The 24783-nt window shown below is 45.2% G+C and overlaps 1 protein-coding gene across 1 annotated transcript in view; it reads right to left on the bottom strand.

The window, feature by feature from the left end:
* LOC139266053 (polyamine-modulated factor 1-binding protein 1-like) overlaps positions 1 to 24783 on the bottom strand; it is an 887264-nt gene that overhangs the window by 822298 nt on the left and 40183 nt on the right. Inside the window, exons 2-3 of the mRNA XM_070883919.1 lie at positions 9334 to 9483; positions 603 to 734 (exon numbers count right to left, since the gene is read on the bottom strand). Coding sequence (XP_070740020.1) covers positions 603 to 734; positions 9334 to 9483 — 282 coding nt within the window. The remainder of the gene's footprint in view (positions 1 to 602; positions 735 to 9333; positions 9484 to 24783) is intronic.

A 24783-nucleotide genomic window follows, 5' to 3' on the forward strand; every position in this document is an offset into this window, starting at 1 on the left:
GTGGTTTTATAAATAGGGACAAAGAAGTAATGATGAATTTATACATTACATTTATACATTGATTAGGCCACAATTAGAGTGCTGTGTGCAGTCCCATTATAGAAAGGATATTAACGCCAAGGGAGCATACAGCAGAGATCCACCAGGAAGGAAACTGGTTATGAGGAGACACTCGCGATTCCAGGACTATATACACTGGGATTAAGAGGAGATTTAATGGAGCTTTTAAAATTAAGACAGTGAATAGGGAAAAACTTTCCTCTTGTTGCGTAGTCAATAATAAGAAGTAATCATTTTAAAATGATCACAAAGAAAGTGAGGAGGGAGGTTCGGAGAAATTTATTTTTATGGATGGTTGAAGTATAGAATTGAGGCAGAGATCTCCGCACCTTTCAAAGGGAAATGTAGATAAATATTTGAGGTAGAGGAAGATACAAGGCTATGGGGGCAGATCAGGTCAGTGAGAATTGTTTTGGGTTGCTCTAACAAAGAGCCAGCACAGACACAATGGGCCAAATCACCGTCTTCTGTGTGGTAAAATTTGATGGTTCTAAAATCATGTGAAATTTAGATGTCAAGAGTAATTTTAAAAAATCACCTACATCAAATTTCTGCACTATTTCAGCTTGCTGGATGGCACTAACCAGAGTGCTGAGATCAATTTTTAGGTCCAGGTTTTCTCTGTGCAGATGACCAGTTTCTTCCTTAGAAGCTTCCCATTTCAATTGTTGGTCCTGTCAAATATAAAAAGATACTGGAGTCAATATTCTATTTTACTTTGCTGAAACTCCAAAACTTCCTTTGTAACTCATGTATATGTCCATCATGTACTCAAATTGTTGACAATAGTTGCAGAATTGTAATTAAAGACTGATAATTGAAATTTTCTCACAAAAGGTTCTTTTGCTTTGGGTCTGTTACTTGTGGGTCCCACAACTTAGAACCATACAGCATAAAAGAAAGCAATTCAGTCCATCATGCTTTTGCCAGTTCTCAAATAGCTATTCACAGGAACATAGGGCTAAATTTTCAGGCCTCTAGCCCAGAGGAAACTGTACATTAATGCCCTGAAAACAGCGGGCAAAGACCGACCTCATCGTTGCTTCCTTCCATTCAGCAATGCTTGGAATGGCTCCAGGTCTAGTGGAAGGCCCATTTAAAATGTTAATGCCGTTGGTCAATGGCAGCACTCTCGCCACTGAGTCAGGTTGTGGATTCAAATCCCACCCCAGACACTTGAGCAAAAATCTAGTCTGACACTCCAGTGCAGTACTGAGGGAGTGCTGCACTGTCGGAGGTGCCATCTGTCCCCTCGTGAACATAAAAGATTCCAAGGCACTTTTTCGAAGAAGAGCAGAAGAGTTCACCCTGGCCAAAATTTATCCCTCAATCAACATCACCAAAAAAATTAGATTATCTGGTCATTATCATCTTGCTGTTTGTGGGACCATGCTGTGTGCAAATTTGCTGCTGCATCAGTGACTAAACTTCAGAAAGTATTTAATTTGCTGTAAAATGCTTTGGGACAGCCCGAAATCGTGAAAATGTTATATAAATTCAAGTCTTTCCAACAGGGTTCCTGTGACATACATTGATTTGTTATTTTTGCTGCGAACTGAGTGGTTACCAGTATCAGTTGAACCAACCAAAGAAGATGCCAAAGATAAGTTCGTCTTCCTTTTTGTGAGGCCAGGAGAAACAGGAAAGCACCTTCAGGCTCCAATGCGTATAAGGTGGCCAAAGTTAGTGGGAAACTAGAAGATTGGGAAAATTTTAAACGACAGCAAAGAATGACGAAGAAAGCAATAAAGAAAGGAAAGATAGATTACGAAAGTAAACTTGCGCATAACATAAAAAGATAGTAAAAGCTTTTACCGATATATAAAATGGAAAAGAGTGACTAAAGTAAATGTTGGTCCCTTAGAAGATGAGAAGGGGGATTTAATAATGGGAAATGTGGAAATGGCTGAGACCTTAAACAATTATTTTGCTTCGGTCTTCACAGTGGAAGACACAAAAACCATGCCAAAAATTGCTGGTCACGGGAATGTGGGAAGGGAGGACCTTGAGACAATCACTATCACTAGGGAGGTAGTGCTGGACAGGCTAATGGGACTCAAGGTAGACAAGTCTCCTGGTCCTGATGAAATGCATCCCAGGGTATTAAAAGAGATGGCGGAATTTATAGCAGATGCATTCGTTATAATCTACCAAAATTCTCTGGACTCTGGGGAGGTACCAGCGGATTGGAAAGTAGCTAATGTAACGGCTCTGTTTAAAAAAGGGGGCAGACAAAAGGCAGGTATCGATAGGCCGGTTAGTTTAACATGTGTAGTGGGGAAAATTCTTGAAGCTATCATTAAGTAAGAAATAGCGGGACATCTAGATAGGAATAGTGCAATCAAGCAGACGCAATATGGATTCATGAAGGGGAAATCATGTTTAACTAATTTACTGGAATTCTTTGAGGATATAACGAGCATGGTGGATAGAGGTGTACCGATGGATGTGGTGTATTTAGATTTCCAAAAGGCATTCGATAAGGTGCCACACAAAAGGTTACTGCAGAAGATAAAGGTACGCGGAGTCAGAGGAAATGTATTAGCATGGATCGAGATTTGGCTGGCCAACAGAAAGCAGAGAGTCGGGATAAATGGGTCCTTTTCGGGTTGGAAATCGGTGGTTAGTGGGGTGCCACAGGGATCAGTGCTGGGACCACAACTGTTTACAATATACATAGATGATCTGGAAGTGAGGACAGAGTGTAGTGCAACAAAATTTGCAGATTACACAAAGATTAGTGGGAAAGCGGGGTTGTGTAGAGGACACAGAGAGGCTGCAAAGAGATTTAGATAGGTTAAGCGAATGGGCTAAGGTTTGGCAGATGGAATACAATGTCGGAAAATGTGAGGTCATCCACCTTGGGAAAAGAACACAGTAAAAGGGAATATTATTTGAATGGGGCGAAATTACAACATGCTGCGGTGCAGAGGGACCTGGGGGTCCTTGTGCACGAATTCCAAAAAGTTAGTTTGCAGGTGCAGCAGGTAATCAGGAAGGCGAATGGAATGTTGGCCTTCATTGCAAGAGGGATGGAGTACAAAAGCAGGGAGGTCCTGCTGCAATTATGCAAGGTATTGGTGAGGCCGCATCTGGAGTACTGCGTGCAGTTTTGGTCACCTTACTTAAGGAAGGATATCCTAGCTTTGGGGGGGTACAGAGACGATTCACTATGCTGATTCCGGAGGTGAGGGGGTTACCTTATGATGATAGATTGAGTAGACTGGGTCTTTACTCCTTGGAGTTCAGAAGGATGAGGGGTGATCTTATAGAAACATTTAAATAATGAAAGGGATAGACAGGATAGAGGCAGAGAGGTTGTTTCCACTGGTCGGGGAGACTAGAACTAGGGGGCACAGCCTCAAAATACAGGGGGAGCCAATTTAAAACCGAGTTGAGAAGGAATTTCTTCTCCCAGAGGGTTGTGAATCTGTGGAATTCTCTGTCCAAGGAAACAGCTGAGGCTAGCTCATTGAATGTATTCAAATCACAGATAGATAGATTTTTAACCAATAAGGGAATTAAGGGTTATGGGGAGTGGGTGGGTAAGTGGAGCTGAGTCCACGGCCAGATCAGCCATGATCTTTTTGAATGGCGGAGCAGGCTCGAGGGGCTAGATGGCAGACTCCTGTTCCTAATTCTTATGTTCTTATATTCTTATATAAACCAGCTTGGACTGCTGCCACTCCGGCCCCCATCCCACTCCAGAGATCGGAACCCACTTAACTACCTTCTTGCGGCCTGGAGTCAGCAGGATGCTTGATCACCAGCAGCAGCCCACCAGCCCAGTGATAATAAGGCTCGGCCCTCAAAATGGTCGGGCCTCATGGGACTACTGAGCACATTCCACCAGCCAGCTGCCCGAAGTGCACTCGGGGTCCTTCTACCCCCATAGGAGTAGGCCATTTAGTCCTTGAGCCTGTTCTGCTATTCTATTAGATCATGGCTGATCTACACCTCAAATCCATTTACCTGCCGTTGCTCCATACCCAACAGAAATCTATTTTGAAAATGTCAATTGACTCAGCAGCTACAGTTTTGTGGGCGAGCGAGTTCCAGGTTTCCATTACGTTTTGAAAGTGCCTCCTGATTTCACTTCAAACTGGCCTAACTCTAATTTTAAAATTGTGCCCCCTTATTCCAGATTCCCCCAACAGAGGAAATAGTTTCCCTTTATTGACCCCATCAAATTCCTTTATCATTTTAAACACTTCGATTAGGTCACCCCTCAACCTTCTAAACTTAAGGGAATACAAACATTATGCAACCTATCCTCATAATTTAACTTTTTAAGCCCCGGCATCATTCTGATCAATCTTCACTCGAAACATAGAATGGTTACAGCACAGAAGGAGGCCATTCGGTCTGTGCGGCTCTCTGCAAGAGCACTTCAGCTAGTCCCACTGCCCGCCCTTTCTCTATAGCACTGCAATTGTTTTCCTTCAGGTACTTATTCAATTCCCTTTTGAAAGCCTCGATTGAGTCTGTCTCCACCACCCTTTCACCAGATTCTAACCACTTGCTGCGTGAAAAAGAATTACCTCATGTCACCTTTGGTTCTTTTACCAATCACCTTGAACCTGTTTCCTCTACTTGTCAACTCTTCTACCAATGGGAATAGTTTCTCTCTATCTACGCGGTCTAGATTCACCATGATTTTGAACACCTCTATCAAATCTCCGTTCAAATGAGAATAACTCCAGCTTCTTTAGTCTATCCACGTAACTGAAGTTCCTCATCCCTGGAACCATATAACTGAAGTTCCTCATTCCTGGAACCATTCTCGTAAATCTTTTCTGCACCCTCGCGATGATCTTCCCATCGTTCCTAAAGTGCGGTGCCCAGAATTGGACACAATACTCCAGTTAAGACTGAACCGGTGTTTTATAAAGGTTCAACATAACCTCCTAGCTTTTGTGCTCTCTGCCTCTATTTATTAAGCCCAGGATCCTGTATGCTTTTTTAACCTCTCTCAACCTTCAAAGATTTGAGTACATATATAGCCCCAGGTCTCTCTCTCTTTTTCCTACCAAAATTTATCACTTCGCACTTTTCTGCGTTAAATTTCATCTGCCACGTCGGCCCATTTCACCATCCTGTCTCGATCTTCTTGAAATCTATCACTAATCTACTCACTGTACACTGGACTTCCAAGTTTTGTGTCATCTGCAATCTTTGAACTTGTGCCCTATACACCAATGCCCAAGTCATTTGTACAGGTACGTCCGAAATCCAGAATCCTCGGGACCGAATCTGTGCCGGTTTTGGGTTTTGCCGGATTTCGGACCTCACTGTTGACGCTCCTCACCGCCCGCCAATTCCGCCGCTCACCGATTCCCGGCGCTCCTCCAAATCTCGCCACTCCACCGCTCCCTGCTGCCCGCCGATTCTCACCGCCCGCGGCCCCCCGGACCTGCATTTTTTTTACCTGTTTCCTCGTCCCTCGCCGCTCAATGTCACCATCTTGGCCACCTCAAAAATATCCGGTTTTCGGACAATTCCAGTTTTTGGAATTCCGGATTCAGGACGCTGTACCTGTATTAATAAAAGCAGTGGTCCTAGTACCGACCCCCGGGGATCACCACTATATACCTTCCTCCAGTCTGAAAAACAACTGTTCACCACTGCTCTCTGTTTCTGGTCACTTAGCCAATTTCATATCCATGCTGCCACTGTCCCTTTTATTCCAGGGGCTTCAACTTTGCTGGTAAGCCTATTTATGTGGCACTTTATCAAATGCCTTTTAGAAGTCCATATACACATCAACTGCATTGCCCTCATCAACCCTCTGTTACCTCATCAAAAAAACTCAATCAAGTTAGTTACGATTTGCCTTGAACAAATTAACCTTGGTAGTGGGGTAGCTTTTAGAGATGATAAACTAACTGACCTATAGTTGCTGGGTTTACCCTTACACACTTTTTTGAAGGGTGTAACATTTGCAATTCTCCAATCCTCTGGCGCCACTCCTGTAACTAAGGAGGATCTGAAGATTATGGCCAGTACCTTCGCGATTTCCACCTTAACTTCCCTCAGCATCCGAGAATGCATCCCATTCAGTTCTGGTGAGTTATCTACGTTAAGTAAAGCTGGCCTGTCTAGTACCTCCTCTCTCATTTTTTAGCCCATCCAGTATCTCCACTACCTCCTGTTTCATTATGACTTTGGCAGCATCTTCTTCCTTGGTAAAGATTGATGCAAAGTATTAATTTAGTACCTCAGCCATGCCCCCTGCCTCCATGCATAGGTCTCCTTTTTGGCACCTAATTGTCCCCAATCCTCCTCTTGCTACCCATTTACTATCTCTATGCCTATAGAAGACTTATGGATTCCCTTTTATGTTAGCTGCCAATCTATTCTCGTACTCGCTCTTTGTCCCTCTTATTTTTATTTTCACTTCCACTCTTAATTTTCTATATTCAGCCTGATTCTCACTTGTATCATCAACCTGACATCTGTCATACGCGCTCTTTTTCTGCTTCATCTTACTCTATATCACTTTCGTCATCCAGGGAGCTAACTTTGGTTTCCAGACCTTTCCCCTTGTGGGAATATACCTCGGCTGTACCTGAACCATCTCCTCTTTAAAGGCCACTCATTGTTCTGTTACAGTTTTACCTGCAAATCTTTGATACAATTTATTCAGACCAGATCTGTTCTCAACCCACTGAAATTGGCCTTCCTCCAATTAAGTATTTTTACTCTAGATTGCTCTTTGTCCTTTTCCACAGCTAATCTAAACCTTATGATACTATGATCATTGTACCCTAAATGTTCACCTACTGATATTTGCTCATTCCCCAGAACCAGATCCAGCAATGCTACTGGAAACGCACTGATCAAAAAGTTCTCCTGAATACACTTCAGAAATTCTTCTCCCTCTCTGCCCTTTGCATTATTACTATCCCAGTCTACATTAAGATAGTTGAAGTCCCCCATTATCACTATTCTATAGTTTTTGCATCTCCCTAATTTCCCTGAAAATTTGCTCCTCGATATCCTTCCCACTAGTTGGCAGCCTATAGAATACACCTAGTAGTGTAATGGCACCTCTATTATTTCTTAACTCTAACCAAATAGATTATGTCCTTGACCCCTCCAAGACATCCTCTCTCTCTCCAGCACTGGAACATTCTCCATAACCAATACTGCCACCCTACTTCCTTTCTTTCCTTCTCTCTTTTTCCTGAACACCTTGGCCTCAAGTTTCCACATGATTTGCTCCTGATTTTTAGGAGCAACTGGTGGAGAACGGAGTATCTTAGAAATCGCAATTCTCCACATTTAAGTTTTCTGCAGTTCTAGTCAGGTAGAACAGTTTCACTTTTGAACAGAATTTTTTTTTCAAAAGGGGGCGTGTCCGGCCACAGACACCTGATTTGAAAGTTTCCACAGTGAAAACGTACTCCAAACTAACTTAGAATGGAGCAAGTGAAGATTTTTGTAGGCTTGAAAAAACCTTGTCTACACATTAAAAAATCAGGCACAGGTTACAAATTAGGCGTTGGGAACGAGGTGGGGGGGGGGGTGGGGGAAGGGAAGTCATTAAATTCTACAATAAATCCTTAGTTAAACTTATACAAATATTATACAAATAAATCCAACCTGAATAAAAATTTATAAGCAAAGAAAAGATTAAATAAACCATGTTCCGACCTATTTACAAAATCGGCGCGAGTGGTAGGCTCCGCCCCCTGTGCGCCGCGCCAAGCAGACATCGAGCTGCAAAGCGCTCGAGAATAGCGCGTTTTTTTTCAGGCGCCGTTTTCGGCGCGAAAAACGGGCGCCCAGCTTGTAAGGGCGCCTGTTTTGCCGCATGTGGAAACTTGGGGCCCTTATATCTAGGAATATTTAATGCCAAATTCTGCCCTTTTAAAAAAAAAAAAAGCCAGGCCTCAATTATCGCCACAACCGGTGGCAAAAGGGAGGCCAAGACGCCAACGGGATCGAATCGGCTCGATGACATGCTGGTCCTGGGACAGGCACACTGCGCTGCTTAGAAGGAATGGATGGTAGGTACGTCCTCGGTAGGGTCCAAACCTGCAAGTTGGGTGGTAGCTCCCCGGACGCTGACGGTGTCTGCGAGGAGTAGCTGATCGGCCACAACCGGTGGGGGAGCAAAGCTTGGCAGCGGGAAAGTCCGGTAGGTTGAAGATCAATTTGAGTGGAGATCCGGCACTCACTGATGCAGGTGAAGAGCAGGCATGGTTGGGGGATGGGCAGTGGACTCAGCTAGCTACCCTTGCAGCATGGATTTAGAGGTAAGGAATGCACCCACTATTAGGGCCAGAGGAAACTTAAACAGTGGAAGGGGGCAGATTGGGAGAGAAAGGGTGGAGGATGGCAAAGGATGGCCAGGGACAAAGTTGTTCAGCAGAGAAGCTCCTTGGGGAGCTGCCACCCCAGGGGCCATCTTGAAATAAATATTGTATTACCTTTGATACATGCGCCTCTAATTTCCTGATTTATACTGTGCCCTACATTACCACTACTGTTTGGGGGCCTATAAACAACTCCCACCAATGCATTCTGCCTCTTGCTGTTGCTTAGCTCCACCCAAACTGATTTATTTTTGGAGCAGAGATCCTTTCTCTCTAATGTCTTTATCCCATCCTTTCTTATTAGAGCTACCCTCCTCCATTTCCAGTTTGCCTATCTCTTCCAAAAATGAAGTATCCTGGAATAATTAGTTACCAACCTTGGCCACGTTCCAACCACGTCTCTGTAATGGCTATTAGATTAAACCTATTCATTACTACCTGTGCTATTAATTCATCTATTTTATTGCGAATGCTCCACGCATTCAGATACAGTGCCTTTAGCTTTGACTTATTTCTATTTTACCCTGATGTCATCTTCGTCACTGATGCCTTATTACCCTTTCTTATTCTCTCTGCCCCTTCCTGACCCACTCTGCTTATTTTTACCCCAAACTCTACTCTGCTCTAGAGCCTTGACATTTCTCTTGCTGCTTTGAAATTTACTCTTTCCTGAATCCTTCATTCAGCAGAAGCTGAAGGCTCAACTCACCAACTTGTGTGGTCTGGATCGTAAGAAAAAATGTAATGATCACGGAGATAATTTATATAGGTGACCATCATTTTCCACCGAGTACCATTACCTACAACAAACTGCCATTTCTATAGTCAAAGGCTCAAGATACTGTTGTCCAGAAGCTACTTTTTCAAATATCACTATTCTTCACTAAATTTTTGCAGATTAGCTATACTAAAACACAAAGATAAAGAAAGAAAAATATGCATGTAGTCTTACATATAATATTTGGTCAGCTCTCCGTAGTTTAGTATCCAGATTTACAACCTTTTCATTTGCTTCTCTCTCAAGGTCTTCAATGGTTTGAACCAAGACTTCATTCTGGTCACCAAGATCATTTACGTAGGACTGAAGAATCCTTAACTTCATCTAAAACAAAACCAAATCAGGAGTTTAACAAAACATTTTATTCCCATTTAACCCTCTCCACTGCCTTTACCTCCACATCAACTTCAATGTGAAGGCCAGAACAGGTCAAACAATATGTCATTTTTACTTTGTTTGAAATCAAATTGGACCCGAAATTAGTCAAAATACAACATGTAAAATGATATAAATCTTGTCTGATTTATGTGGCAAATCACTACCAAAATATGACTAATTTTGGGGAATGTTTTCTTGTCAGTGCTGTTTCAGAAACCTCGCAGTGCACTCATTTGATAAACTCGTGTTAAATCCACTTCTTCCATCCAATTCTGCCTGGTGTTTGTGGATGACAGCTACTTGATTCACAAACGGGAAAACAAATAATTATTGACTGATATACAAAACGATGTATTAATTGTATAGAAAGTTAGCACAGCAGCTCCAGTAGCCCAGACAGATTGAAAACTTCATCCTAGATTATAGCACCAGGTCTTAGCACAGCCACACCACCACCATCTGGCAGCCTAATGAAGAAGCTACAAAGTGCATATGTGCTCAAATAACAATTGAATACCACCCAATTAATTTGCATATTTAAAAAAATTCAAGATAAAAAATCTTGCTATTAAATATAGTACCATTGTATTTGTAGCTCAATTAATTTTATAATTAATTGTTTTATGGCAGACAACCAAATCGCTCAATTAGGAGGCTTATTGAACTATTCTGTCTAGGAGTAAGACAAGGATGCCCACTGCTACCCATATTATTTTGTGTGTTCATCAATATGTTGGATGGCATCACACAGGATGGTCTTCTGGCTGTCTATCCAGGCAGTGCTAAAAATACTGCTGCACTCCTTTTCCTGTTGCAAGGAATCTAGTACATTCTACTCACCACCTTGAACAATGGGCTAAATAGTAGGATATCAAGGTGGGTGACCCCAAATGAAGTATTATGGCTCAAGAGAGGATCTTGAAGATATAATATGGAAAATCCAAGTTTCACCTGCCCCAATTTTGATTCCTTTCTGTACCTGGGGCACCTGATGGATGCAAACTTTGGCCTGGATGCAGTCCTCCAGATTGCGTTCAGAAAGGGTGACAAGCACTTTGGTCTTTCTTCAATGGTAGCAAGACTTCAATGCTTGTTAAGCTTGTGGAGTGTAAAACATGTGTCCAAACACTATCCGTTCATGGTTCTGAACTCCTAGGCATTCACAGATGGGCTTCCTCCAGCCAACATACAAGAACCTGAACCAAATAGAGAAGTAGATATGGGAAAGGAAGGCTCCAGCCTACACCAACCTTCAATAAATACAATGGAGGGGAATCAGCCTCATACAGGCACACCCCTTTGCCAAAGCCCTTGCATGAGGACATGTTAAGAAATTGGCAACAATTAAGCCTAATATGTGGCATTGGACTGGGACTTATGGAACATCAAGCTGGCTGGCATGACACTAACTGCTCTATGTAGCTTCTTCCATCACATTAAAAGCAGATCCCTATCATATAGTTGATGAGGAAACAGACTTGGGAAGACAGATGCTGGAAGTGTTACCTGAAGGCCAGGTATGAGAACACATCTTGTATTGTTGAAATATAAAATTAATCTATTGAAGTCTAGAATTAACATACCAATTATAATATAGAACTAATGTACTGCAATGTGAAAGGAATGCAGGATTAAAAACAAACCTGGAGAGTCAACTGATTCCCAAGAGTGAGCAGTAACCAGCTGCAGAAAGAATGTGCTGGGTGATCCAGGTTGGTCCAGGTTATGAACTATTTGTGTCTCCCAGATTGGCAATGCATGATCTTTTTACATAATTGAGTATCTTTTTGTGTCATTTTATGTCAATGAGTTTCTCATTGTAGAGTCTCAATCCTAAATTACAAATTAAACTTTAAAAAGAGTCGTAACCCTCAAATTTGAATAGTCTAACATCCATGGCTTTGTACCTGCCATGCTGGGCTGTAAAGAGACAAGCAACAGCTGCTGAAGTTCTACACTTTCAACCATCGTTCAATGGACGTCCATGCTCTGGTAAGCAAGATCATAGCAATACACTCACACATATTAGTGAGTTGTGTTGCTCGCCATTCACCGTGAGGGATTCCTCATCTCTGTTGTCCACCAATATGTCGGGTACAGTGGTGTAGAGGTTATGTTACCAGACGAGAAACCCAGAAGTCATGAATTCAAATCCCACTATGTCATGTTGTACAATTTAATTTCATAAAATATGTGTCAGCTGGGTACAGAAAAAAATTGACCAACTGGTTCACTAAATATCCTCCAGGGAAGGTAAACTGTCACCCCTGCTTGGTCTGGTCTACACACGACTTCAGTCCGACACACTGTAGTTCACTCAATGCCCAGTAAGCCACTCACTTGTAAAAGCAATTGCTAGGATGAAGGTAACCCACCGAGAGCTGGGCAATAAATGCAGCCTTCATCATCAATATCCAGAGAACAAATAATTTTTATAACAAAGCACGAGCTCAAGCCCACAACGGACAGTTGTATGACGATCTTCCTCGCTGCAATGCTCCACCTCACACTCAACAAGCTCCCCGCTGGAGTGGAACTAAACTACAGAACCAGTAGCAACCTTCGTGGTCTCCAGGCAAGATCCAAGATCGTCCCAACCTGTCGTCGAACTACAGTACGCGGACGACGCTTGTGTCTGCGCACAGAGACTGAACTCCAAGTCATACTCAACATCTTCACTGAGGCGTACAAAAGCATGGGCCTCACACTAAACATCCGGAAGACAAAGGTCCTCCACCAACCTGACGCCTCCACACATCGCTGCCCCCCGCAGTCATCAAGATCCACGGCACGACCCTGAACAACATGGACCACTTTCTATACTTCGGGAGCCTATTATCAGTAAGGTAATAGACATCGATGACGAGGTTTAACACCACCTCCAGTGCACCAGCACAGCCTTCGGCCACCTGAGGAAAAATGTATTCGAAGATCAGGCCCTCAAATCTGCCACCAAGCTCATGGTCTACAGGGCTATAGTGATACCCACCCTCCTGTATGGCTCAGAGACATGGACTATATACAGTAAACAACTCAAATCGCTGGAGAAATACCACCAACGATGTCTCCACAAGACCCTGCAAATCCCCTGGGAGGACAGACACACCGACGTCAGTGTTCTCGATCAGGCCAACATCCCAGCATCGAAGCACTGACCACACTCGACCAGCTCCGTTGGGTGGGCCACATCGTTCACATGTCTAACACAAGACTCCCAAAGCAAGTGCTTTACTCGGAACTCCTACACGGCAAACAAGCCCAAGGTGGGCAGAGGAAACATAGAAACATAGAAAATAGGTGCAGGAGCAGGCCATTCAGCCCTTCTAGCCTGCACCGCCATTCAATGAGTTCATGGCTGAACATGCAACTTCAGTACCCCCTTCCTGCTTTCTCGCCATACTCCTTGATCCCCCGAGTAGTAAGGGCTTCATCTAACTCCCTTTTGAATATATTTAGTGAATTGGCCTCAACTACTTTCTGTGGTAGAGAATTCCACAGGTTCACCACTCTCTGGGTGAAGAAGTTTCTCCTCATCTCGGTCATAAATGGCTTACCCCTTATCCTTAGACTGTGACCCCTGGTTCTGGACTTCCCTAACATTGGGAACATTCTTCCTGCATCCAACCTCTCTAAACCCGTCAGAATTTTAAATGTTTCTATGAGGTCCCCTCTCATTCTTCTGAACTCCAGTGAATACAAGCCCAGTTGATCCAGTCTTTCTTGATAGGTCAGTCCCACCATCCCGGGAATCAGTCTGGTGAATCTTCGCTGCACTCCCTCAATAGCAAGAATGTCCTTCCTCAAGTTAGGAGACCAAAACTGTACACAATACTCCAGGTGTGGCCTCACCAAGGCCCTGTACAACTGTAGCAACAACTCGCTGCCCCTGTACTCAAATCCCCTCGCTATGAAGGCCAACATGCCATTTGCTTTCTTAACCGCCTGCTGTACCTGCATGCCAACCTTCAATGACTGATGTACCATGACAACCAGGTCTCGTTGCACCTTCCCTTTTCCTAATCTGTCACCATTCAGATAATAGTCTGTCTCTCTGTTTTTACCATCAAAGTGGATAACCTCACATTTATCCACATTATACTTCATCTGCCATGCATTTGCCCACTCACCGAACCTATCCAAGTCACTCTGCAGCCTCATAGCATCCTCCTCGCAGCTCACACTGCCACCCAACTTAGTGTCATCCGCAAATTTGGAGATACTACATTTAATCCCCTCGTCTAAATCATTAATGTACAATGTAAACAGCTGGGGCCCCAGCACAGAACCTTGCGGTACCCAACTAGTCACTGCCTGCCATTCTGAAAAGTACCCATTTAATCCTACTCTTTGCTTCCTGTCTGACAACCAGTTCTCAATCCACGTCAGCATACTACCCCCAATCCCATGTGCTTTAACTTTGCACATTAATCTCTTGTGTGGGACATAGAAACATAGAAAATAGGTGCAGGAGTAGGCAATTCGGCCCTTCTAGCCTGCACCGCCATTCAATGAGTTCATGGCTGAACATTCAACTTCAGTACCCCATTCCTGCTTTCTCGCCATACCCCTTGATCCCCCTAGTAGTAAGGACCTCATCTAACTCCTTTTTGAATATATTTAGTGAATTGGCCTCAACAACTTTCTGTGATAGAGAATTCCACAGGTTCACCACTCTCTGGGTGAAGAAGTTCCTCCGCATCTCGGTCCTAAATGGCTTACCCCTTATCCTTAGACTGTGACCTCTGGTTCTGGACTTCCCCAACATTGGGAACATTCTTCCTGCATCTAACCTGTCTAACCCCGTCAGAATTTTAAATGTTTCTATGAGGTCCCCTCTCATTCTTCTGAACTCCAGTGAATACAAGCCCAGTTGATCCAGTCTTTCTTGATAGATGAGTCTCGCCATCCCGGGAATCAGTCTGGTGAACCTTCGCTGCACTTCCTCAATAGCAAGAATGTCCTTCCTCAGGTTAGGAGACCAAAACTGTACACAATACTCCAGGTGTGGCCTCACCAATGCCCTGTACAACTGTAGCAACACCTCCCTGCCCCTGTACTCAAATCCCCTTGCTATGAAGGCCAACATGCCATTTGCTTTCTTAACCGCCTGCTGCACCTGCATGCCAACCTTCAATGACTGATGTACCATGACACCCAGGTCTCTTTGCACCTCCCCTTTTCCTAATCTGTCACCATTCAGATAATAGTCTGTCTCTCTGTTTTTACCACCAAAGTGGATAACCTCACATTTATCCACATTATACTTCATCTGCCATGCATTTGCCCACTCACCTAACCTATCCAAGTCGCTCTGCAGCCTCACAGCATCCTCCTCGCAGCTCACACTGCCACCCAACTTAGTGTCATCCGCAAATTTGGAGATACTACATTTAATCCTCTCATCTAAATCATTAATGTACAGTGTAAACAGCTGGGGCCCCAGCACAGAACCTTGCGGTACCCCACTAGTCACTGCCTGCCATTCTGAAAAGTACCCGTTTACTCCTACTCTTTGCTTCCTGTCTGACAACCAGTTCTCAATCCATGTCAGTACACTACCCCCAATCCCATGTGCTCTAACTTTGCACATCAATCTCTTGTGTGGGACCTTGTCGAACGCCTTCTGAAAGTCCAAATATACCACATCAACTGGTTCTCCCTTGTCCACTCTACTGGAAACATCCTCAAAAAATTCCAGAAGATTTGTCAAGCATGATTTCCCTTTCACAAATCCATGCTGACTTGGACCTATCATGTCACCTCTTTCCAAATGCACTGCTATGACATCCTTAATAATTGATTCCATCATTTTACCCACTACTGAGGTCAGGCTGACCGGTTTATAATTCCCTGTTTTCTCTCTCCCTCCTTTTTTAAAAAGTGGGGTTACATTGACTACCCTCCACTCGATAGGAACTGATCCAGAGTCAATGGAATGTTGGAAAATGACTGCCAATGCATCCGCTTTTTCCAAGGCCACCTTCTTAAGCACTCTGGGATGCAGTCCATCAGGCCCTGGGGATTTATCGGCCTTCAATCCCATCAATTTCCCCAACACAATTTCCCGACTAATAAAGATTTCCCTCAGTTCCTCCTCCTTACTAGACCCTCTGACCCCTTTTATATCCGGAAGATTGTTTGTGTCCTCCTTAGTGAATACCGAACCAAAGTACTTGTTCAATTGGTCTGCCATTTCTTTGTTCCCCGTTATGACTTCCCCTGATTCTGACTGCAGGGGACCTACGTTTGTCTTTACTAACCTTTTTCTCTTTACATACCTATGGAAACTTTTGCAATCCGCCTTAATGTTCCCTGCAAGCTTCTTCTCGTACTCCATTTTCCCTGCCCTAATCAAACCCTTTGTCCTCCTCTGCTGAGTTCTAAATTTCTCCCAGTCCCCAGGTTCGCTGCTATTTCTGGCCAATTTGTATGCCACTTCCTTGGCTTTAATACTATCCCTGATTTCCCTAGATAGCCACGGTTGAGCCACCTTCCCTTTTTTATTTTTACGCCAGACAGGAATGTACAATTGTTGTAATTCATCCATGCGGTCTCTAAATGTCTGCCATTGCCCATCCACAGTCAACCTCTTAAGTATCATTTGCCAATCTATCCTAGCCAATTCACACCTCATACCTTCAAAGTTACCCTTCTTTAAGTTCTGGACCATGGTCTCTGAATTAACTGTTTCATTCTCCATCCTAATGCAGAATTCCACCATATTATGGTCACTCTTCCCCAAGGGGCCTCGCACAATGAGATTGCTAATTAATCCTCTCTCATTACACAACACCCAGTCTAAGATGGCCTCCCCCCTAGTTGGTTCCTCGACATATCCCTTATGCACTCCAGGAAATCCTCCTCCACCGTATTGCTTCCAGTTTGGCTAGCCCAATCTATGTGCATATTAAAGTCACCCATTATAACTGCTGCACCTTTATTGCATGCACCCCTAATTTCCTGTTTGATGCCCTCCCCAACATCACTACTACTGTTTGGAGGTCTGTACACAACTCCCACTAATGTTTTTTGCCCTTTGGTGTTCTGCAGCTCTACCCATATAGATTCCACATCATCCAAGCTAATGTCTTTTCTAACTATTGCATTAATCTCCTATTTAACCAGCAATGCTGCCCCACCTCCTTTTCCTTTTATTCTATCCTTCCTGAATGTTGAATACCCCTGGATGTTGAGTTCCCAGCCCTGATCATCCTGGAGCCACGTCTCCGTAATCCCAATCACATCATATTTGTTAACATCTATTTGCACAGTTAATTCATCCACCTTATTGCGGATACTCCTTGCATTAAGACACAAAGCCTTCAGGCTTGTTTTTTTTAACACCCTTTGTCCTTTTAGAATTTTGCTGTACGGTGGCCCTTTTTGTTCTTTGCCTTGGGTTTCTCTGCCCTCTACTTTTCCTCATCCCCTTTCTGTCTTTTGCTTTTGCCTACTTTTTGTCTCCCTCTGTCTCCCTGCCATATTAGTTTAACTCCTCCCCAACAGCACTAGCAAACACTCCCCCTAGGACATTGGTTCCGGTCCTGCCCAGGTGCAGACCGTCCGGTTTGTACTGGTCCCACCTCCCCCAGAACCGGTTCCAATGCCCCACGAATTTGAATCCCTCCCTGCTGCACCACTGCTCAAGCCACGTATTCATCTGCGCTATCCTGCGATTCCTACTCTGACTAGCACGTGGCACTGGTAGCAATCTCGAGATTACTACTTTTGAGGTCTTACTTTTTAATTTGGCTCCTAGCTCCTTAAATTCGTTTCGTAGGACCTCATCCCTTTTTTTACCTATGTCGTTGGTACCAATGTGCACCACGACAACTGGCTGTTCTCCCTCCCATTTCAGAATGTCCTGCACCCGCTCCGAGACATACCATCCTGGAGTCTCGGTTGCGGCCGCAGAAACGCCTATCTATTCCCCTCACCATTGAATCCCCTATCACTATCGCTCTCCCACTCTTTTTCCTGCCCTCCTGTGCAGCAGAGCCAGCCACGGTGCCATGAACTTGGCTGCTGCTGCCCTCCCCTGATGAGTCATCCCCCCCAACAGTACTCAAAGCGGTGTATCTGTTTTGCAGGGGGATGAACACAGGGGACCCCTGCACTACCTTCCTTGCACTACTCTTCCTGCTGGTCTTCCATTCCCTATCTGGCTGTGGACCCTTCTCCTGCGGTAAGACCAACTCACTACACGTGATACTCACGTCATTCTCAGCATTGTGGATGCTCCAGAGTGAATCCACCCTCAGCTCCAATTCCGCAACGCGGACCGTCAGGAGCTCGAGGCGGATACACTTCCCGCACACGTAGTCGTCAGGGACACCAGAAGTGTCCCCGAGTTCCCACATGGTACAGGAGGAGCATAACACCCGACCAAGCTCTCCTGCCATGACTTAACCCTTAGATATACTTAAATTGGCAACAACAATGTTAAAAGTTACTGACTAATATAAAAAAGAAGAAAAACTACTCACCAATCACCAGCCAATCACTTACCCCCTAGGCTGTGACGTCACCTTTTTGTTTCTTTCTACTACTTTTTTGCCTTCTCCACGTAGCTGCACAAGTATGCCTTTTATAGGCCTCTGCTGATCCCCGGACTCACGCCTCAGCGACCACGAACTCCCGCTGCCTCTCGCGGCCTTTTGTAGGCCTCTCGCCGACCCCGGACTCACGCCTCAGCGACCACGAACTCCCGCTGCCTCTCGCGGCCTTTTGTAGGCCTCTCGCCGACCCCGGACTCACGCCTCAGCGACCACGAACTCCCGCTGCCTCTCGCGGCCTTTTGTCGGCCTCTCGCCGACCCCGGACTCACGCCTCAGCAACGTTTCAAGGACACCCTCAAAGCCTCCTTGATAAAATGCAACATCCCCACCGACACTTGGGAGTTCTTGGCCAAAGACCGCCCTAAGTGGAGGAAGTGCATTCGGGAGGGCACTGAGTACCTCGAGTCCAAGAGCATGCAGAAGCCAAGTGCAGGCAGCGGAAGGAACGTGCAGCAAACCAGTCCCACCCACCCTTTCCTTCAACGATTGTCTGTCCCACCTGGGACAGAGACTATAATTTCCATATTGGACTGTTCAGTCACCTGAGAACTCAATTTTAGAATGGAAGCAAGTCTTCCTCGATTTTGAGGGACTGCCTATGATGATGATGATGATGACTATCCTGATTGGGTGGGTGGAAGAGCACAAGCAGAGTCTCAGAGTTTTGCTTGCTGTTGAAAGCTCAGAACCAAAACAATCCTCTGACAAGACTCCATGGGCTGGAAATTCGGGTATTGGCGATTTTGCCCGTTTTTAGGCGCTAATCGTGGAGTTATTTTTTTTAGTGTCGGGGTAGCATCATCGCTGGACGATTTTTTTCTTCTTCACGCGATTCTGGTCAGCAGTCGGGGTGCGTCCGCGCATGCACAGTATATCCAGGGCTGAATCAGGTATTTTTCCACAGATCAAGCAGCCACGATGGAGGGAGACTCCAGCAGGCAGAGAGCCCAAAAGTTTAGCAATGAAGCAATCAAGGCCCTCATTGCAGCTGTGCAAAAAAGATGGGGGAATGTAATAGGAGGGGTGCTGATAATCCCCTCCCAGCTATGTGAAGGCATCTGTGGACTAGCGTGGCTGAGGCAGTTTCCTCAGGTCGATAATACCAAGGGGGACCATCAACAATGTAGGAAAAAGTTCAATGACCTTTGCAGGGTCGTCAAAGTAATATTTTTATTCGTGCAATCCATTACTTAAATTGTAAATCTGACACATGTTGGTGTATGTAAGCTTAGTGATGCACCTTATTTGCCATGAATGATCGTTACACATTAATAAGACTGCTTTTTGACATCTTAAAAGATGTTTCTGCACTTCGATGTCTTCCTCATGAACCATATCCAACTACTAAGGCCATTAAACAGAGGACTGTATTAAATGCACACAGTATGGTATAAGTGCTTTGATGCATATCTGGGTGTGCCACAAGAGCAGAAGGGCCCTCTGGTAACCATTCCAATTGTCATCTTTGCAGGGAAAGTTGTCACATAACCGCCGGGTGCAGCAGCGCGCAGGCGGTGGTCATCCCAGACACTGCCGTTAACGGACCTCGAGGAGCACGTGGCAGCTCTAGTCGGTGCCTCAGAAGTCAACTACCCATGGGAATACTGATCCCCTGTTTGAAATTGAGGGCAAGTCCTGCAAAGTGGCCAGTGCATTGGGGCAATGTGATGTCGTGTCGGTGGATTAGGGATGGTCCCTATTGGTATTATCGACTGAGGAAACTTCCTCAGCCAGGCTGGTCCACATAAGCCTTCACATAGTGGGAGGGGTTTACCATAGTGTCTGTGGGCTAGCGCTGGGGCAATGTCACAGAAACATAGAAAATAGGTGCAGGAGTAGGCCATTCGGCCCTTCGAGCCTGCACCGCCATTCAATGAGTTCATGGCTGAACATGCAACTTCAGTACCCCATTCCTGTTTTCTCGCCATATCCCTTGATCCCCCTAATAGTAAGGACTACATCCAACTCCTTTTTGAATATATTTAGTGAATTGGCCTCAACAACTTTCTGTGGTAGAGAATTTCACAGGTTCACCACCCTCTGGGCGAAGAGGTTTCTCCTCATTTCTGTCCCAAATGGCCCACCACCCATCCCTAGACTGTGACCCCTGGTTCTGGACTTCCCCAACATTAATAAGAACATAAGAACATAAGAATTAGGAACAGAAGTAGGCCATCTAGCCTCTCGAGCCTGCTCTGCCATTCAACAAGATCATGGCTGATCTGGCCGTGGACTCAGCTCCACTTACCCGCCTGCTCCCCATAACCCTTAATTCCGTTATTGGTTAAAAATCTATCTATCTGTGATTTGAATGCATTCAATGAGCTAGCCTCAACTGCTTCCTTGGGCAGAGAATTCCACAGATTCACAACCCTCTGGGAGAAGAAATTCCTTCTCAACTCGGTTTTAAATTGGCTCACCCGTATTTTGAGGCTGTGCCCCCTAGTTCTAGTCTCCCCGACCAGTGGAAACAACCTCTCTGCCTCTATCTTGTCTATCCCTTTCATTATTTTAAATGTTTCTATAAGATCACCCCTCATCCTTCTGAACTCCAACGAGTAAAGACCCAGTCTACTCAATCTATCATCATAAGGTTACCCCCTCATCTCCGGAATCAGCATAGTGAATCGTCTCTGTACCCCTCCAAAGCTAGTATATCCTTCCTTAAGTAAGGTGACCAAAACTGCACGCAGTACTCCAGGTGCGGCCTCACCAATACCCTGTACAGTTGCAGCAGGACCTCCCTGCTTTTGTACTCCATCCCTCTCGCAATGAAGGCCAACATTCCATTCGCCTTCCTGATTAACTGCTGCACTTGCAAACTAACTTTTTGGGATTCATGAACAAGGACCCCCAGGTCCCCCTGCACCGCAGCATGTTGTAATTTCTCCTCATTCAAATAATATTCCCTTTTACTGTTTTTTTTCTCCCCCAAGGTGGATTACCTCACATTTTCCGACATTGTATTCCATCTGCCAAACCTTAGCCCATTCGCTTAACCTATCTAAATCTCTTTGCAGTCTCTTTGTGTCCTCTACACAACCCACTTTCCCACTAATCTTTGTGTCATCTGCAAATTTTGTTACACTACTCTGTCCCCTCTTCCAGGTCATCTATGTATATTGTAAACAGTTGTGGTCCCAGCACCAATCCCTGTGGCACCCCACTAAACACCGAATTCCAACCCGAAAAGGACCCATTTATCCTGACTCTCTGCTTTCTGTTAGCCAGCCAATTCTCGATCCATGCTAATACATTTCCTCTGACTCTGCATACCTTTATCTTCTGCAGTAACCTTTTGTGTGGCACCTTATCGAATGCCTTTTGGAAATCTAAATACACCATATCCATCGGTACACCTCTATCCACCATGCTCATTATATCCTCAAAGAATTCCAGTAAATTAGTTAAACATGATTTCCCCTTCATGAATCCATATTGCGGCTGCTTGATTGCATTATTCCTATCTAGATGTCCCGCTATTTCTTCCTTAATGATAGCTTCAAGCATTTTCCCCACTACAGATGTTAAACTAACCGGTCTATAGTTACCTGCCTTTTGTCTGTCCCCTTTTTTTAAAACAGAGATGTTACATTAGCTGCTTTTCAATCCGATGGTACCTCCCCAGAGTCCAGAAAATTTTGGTCGATTGTAACAAATGCATCTGCTATAACTTCCGCCATCTCTTTTAATACCCTAGGATGCATTTCATCTGGACCAGGGGACTTGTCTACCTGGAGTCCCATTAGCCTATCCAGCACTACCCCCCTAATGATAGTGATTATCTCAAGGTCCTCCCTTCCCACATTCCCATGACCAGCAATTTTTGGCATGGCTTTTGTGTCTTCCACTGTGAAGACCGAAGCAAAATAATTGTTTAAGGTCTCAGCCATTTCCACATTTCCCATTATTAAATCCCCCTTCTCATCTTCTAAGGGACCAACATTTACTTTAGTCACTCTTTTCCATTTTATATATCGGTAAAAGCTTTTACTAACTGTTTTTATGTTTTGCGCACGTTTACTTTCGTAATCTATCTTCCCCTTCTTTATTGTTTTCTTAGTCATTCTTTGCTGTCGTTTAAAATTTTCCCAATCTTCTAGTTTCCACTAACCTTGGCCACCTTATACGCATTGATTTTTAATTTGATACTCCTTTATTTCCTTGGTTATCCACGGCTGGTTATCCCTTCTCTTACCACCCTTCTTTTTCACTGGAATATATTTTTGTTGAGCACTATGAAAGAGCTCCTTAAAAGTCCTCCACTGTTCCTCAATTGTCATGGTGTCTGTGAGCTACATATAATGCAGTAGCGCCGGTCCTTCAAATGAGCCTGTGTTATGTGACCTTCATGTCACCCTGTCCCCTCCCCTACTGCTAACCACTCGTCTGCTGTTTTCTATTTCCAGATGAGGAGGTGCCAAATCTGCCAATGGAAGCCTCCACCTCAGGCCATCGTATGGGGGTGCAGGAGGAGGACCACGAAGACACTGAGGATGAGGAACCTCCATGGGAGGAAGAAACTCAGGAAGCTATTCGGGGGGGGTAGGGTGAGGGGGGGGGGGCAGGGGGTGATGAAATCAACACCTCTTTTAGCTGCGGCCAGTAGCTCTGACCAGGAAGACACATTCTCGGGCTTTGGTCAATCCAAGGCCCCGGGTACAAGTGGCGTGCAGCCACGCACTCCCAGGGTTGAATCCCGTATGGTCTTTCCGGAGGATGAGTCGGCAGCAAAGCCAGTCTGTTGACAGACAGGCAGACGCACACCTGGACAGTCCGGGTCTCTCCAGGGTGAGCATCCAGCTCAGCTGACAGCTCCTGGAGGTCTTAGGTGCTTTTCCCACAAGCAGTGCGGCACTATCAGCGGACACAAGGAAGGGCATGTCTCAGATTGTTGCGGCTGTCAATGATCACACCCAAATGATGGTCTTGACCTTTGGCACTGCAGTCCCCAGTGTCGCAGCACCCAGACCCACATCACCTGTGAGTGGCGAGGCCGAGCAAGAGGCTCGCCACTCAGAAGCCGGGCTTTCCATACCCAGAGCTTCTCCAGGGGATCCACACATGCCATTGTCTATCCCCCTTTTAGAGCAGGACTCTGGCCGCATTGCTGCACGACGTCTTGGTACTACCTTGGCGCGAGGGAGGGGAGTTAACATGAAGGGGCGGGGGGGACACAGGTAAAAGACATTCGGTGCAGGGGTTGTTCTTTCGTTGTTTTGTTGCTGTTGCTATTTTATAAAAGTTTTTAAAGTCTCCCAATAGTTAACTTTTTAAAAATTCACAATAATGTTTAATAAATTTTATTCCAGTTTCCAAATTACGTTTACAATGTTTAATAAATCTTATTCAAGTTACTGTATGTTAAATAAATTCTTTTGTTCACGTTAACCATTCCTGTGTAGTGTCTCATTTGCAGGATAAGAGGAGGAATACTCAATATGGTGGGGTAGAGTAGACAGGCAATGATGAAACGTGCTGTTCACTGTCCAAGCAAAATGAGGAATTATGAGCTGCTGACGTAAGGCTTTTGCAGTGGTGAAAGCTCCATGAGGCCTCCCATGTGGTGGTGGTGGGATGGATTCATCCCCAGGCTCCTGGTCCTCCTCTTCCCCCAAGTGGTCCTCTTCTTCCCAATCCCCTCCTCCCCTCTCTCCTGAGGTGGTCCTGCAGTCCCCAGTGACAAATCATGTCCCCTCATGATGGCTAAGTTGTGCAGCATGCAGCACACCACAATTAACTCAGCAACCTGCTGAGGGGAGTATTACAGGGAGCCTCCAAGCATCGGAAGCGCTGCTCTAGCACTCCAATTGCCTTTTCGCCGATTTTGCGTGTGGCTATATGGCTGGCATTATAGCGATGCTTGGCTTGTGTCTGAGGGTTCCAGAGGGGGGGTCATGAGCCAGGTGGTGAGGCCAAAACCTTTGTCCCCTAGCATCCAGCTCTGGCCTTGTGACTGACGCTCGAACATGTATGAGACAGTACTCTCACGCAAGATGAAAGCATCACAGATACTCCCTCGAGATTGGGCATTTACTGCCATGATGCGCTAAGTATGGTCGCAGACAATCTGTACATTCAGGACGTGGAATCCCTTTCGGTTTCGGTAAACCTCTGGATCCTCCAAAGGTGCTCGCAGGGTGATGTGCGTACATTCAAAGGCAGCCTAAACCTTGGAAAAGCCAGCAATTCATGTAAAACCTACAGCCCTCTCATTCGTGCAAAACCTAGAGTACCTCCTTGGTCATTGGGAACTTTATAAAGTCCATCCTGCATGCGTACAGTGCAATCCCTCATTGAAACACCTGTGAACTCATCCCTTTTTAGTGTGGAAACAAGTCATCATCGATACGAGGAACCGTCTAAAAGAGTCACCTGGCGAATGCAGTGATATGTAGCATGCTGCGAGGTGGAGCATACATCGCCTGCTAATGCCTGAAAGGAGCTGGAGGCATAGAAGGCAAGTGCCGCAGTCACCTTCATCTTGACGGGCAGTGCAGTCCTGTTCCTGCTGTTAGGCTGCAGGTCTGCCTTTATGAGCTGGCATATCTGTGACGACCTCTTTTCGGAAGCGCAGCCTTCGAATGCACTGTGCCTCAGACAGCTGCAGGTATGAGCGCTGTTCCCTGTAAACTCATGGGGGGGGTAAAGCCCAGTAACACCAGTAAGCAGCACAGTTTGAATTGAT

Source organism: Pristiophorus japonicus, chromosome 1 (genome assembly GCF_044704955.1).
Source record: "Pristiophorus japonicus isolate sPriJap1 chromosome 1, sPriJap1.hap1, whole genome shotgun sequence".
NCBI lineage: Eukaryota > Metazoa > Chordata > Chondrichthyes > Pristiophoridae > Pristiophorus > Pristiophorus japonicus.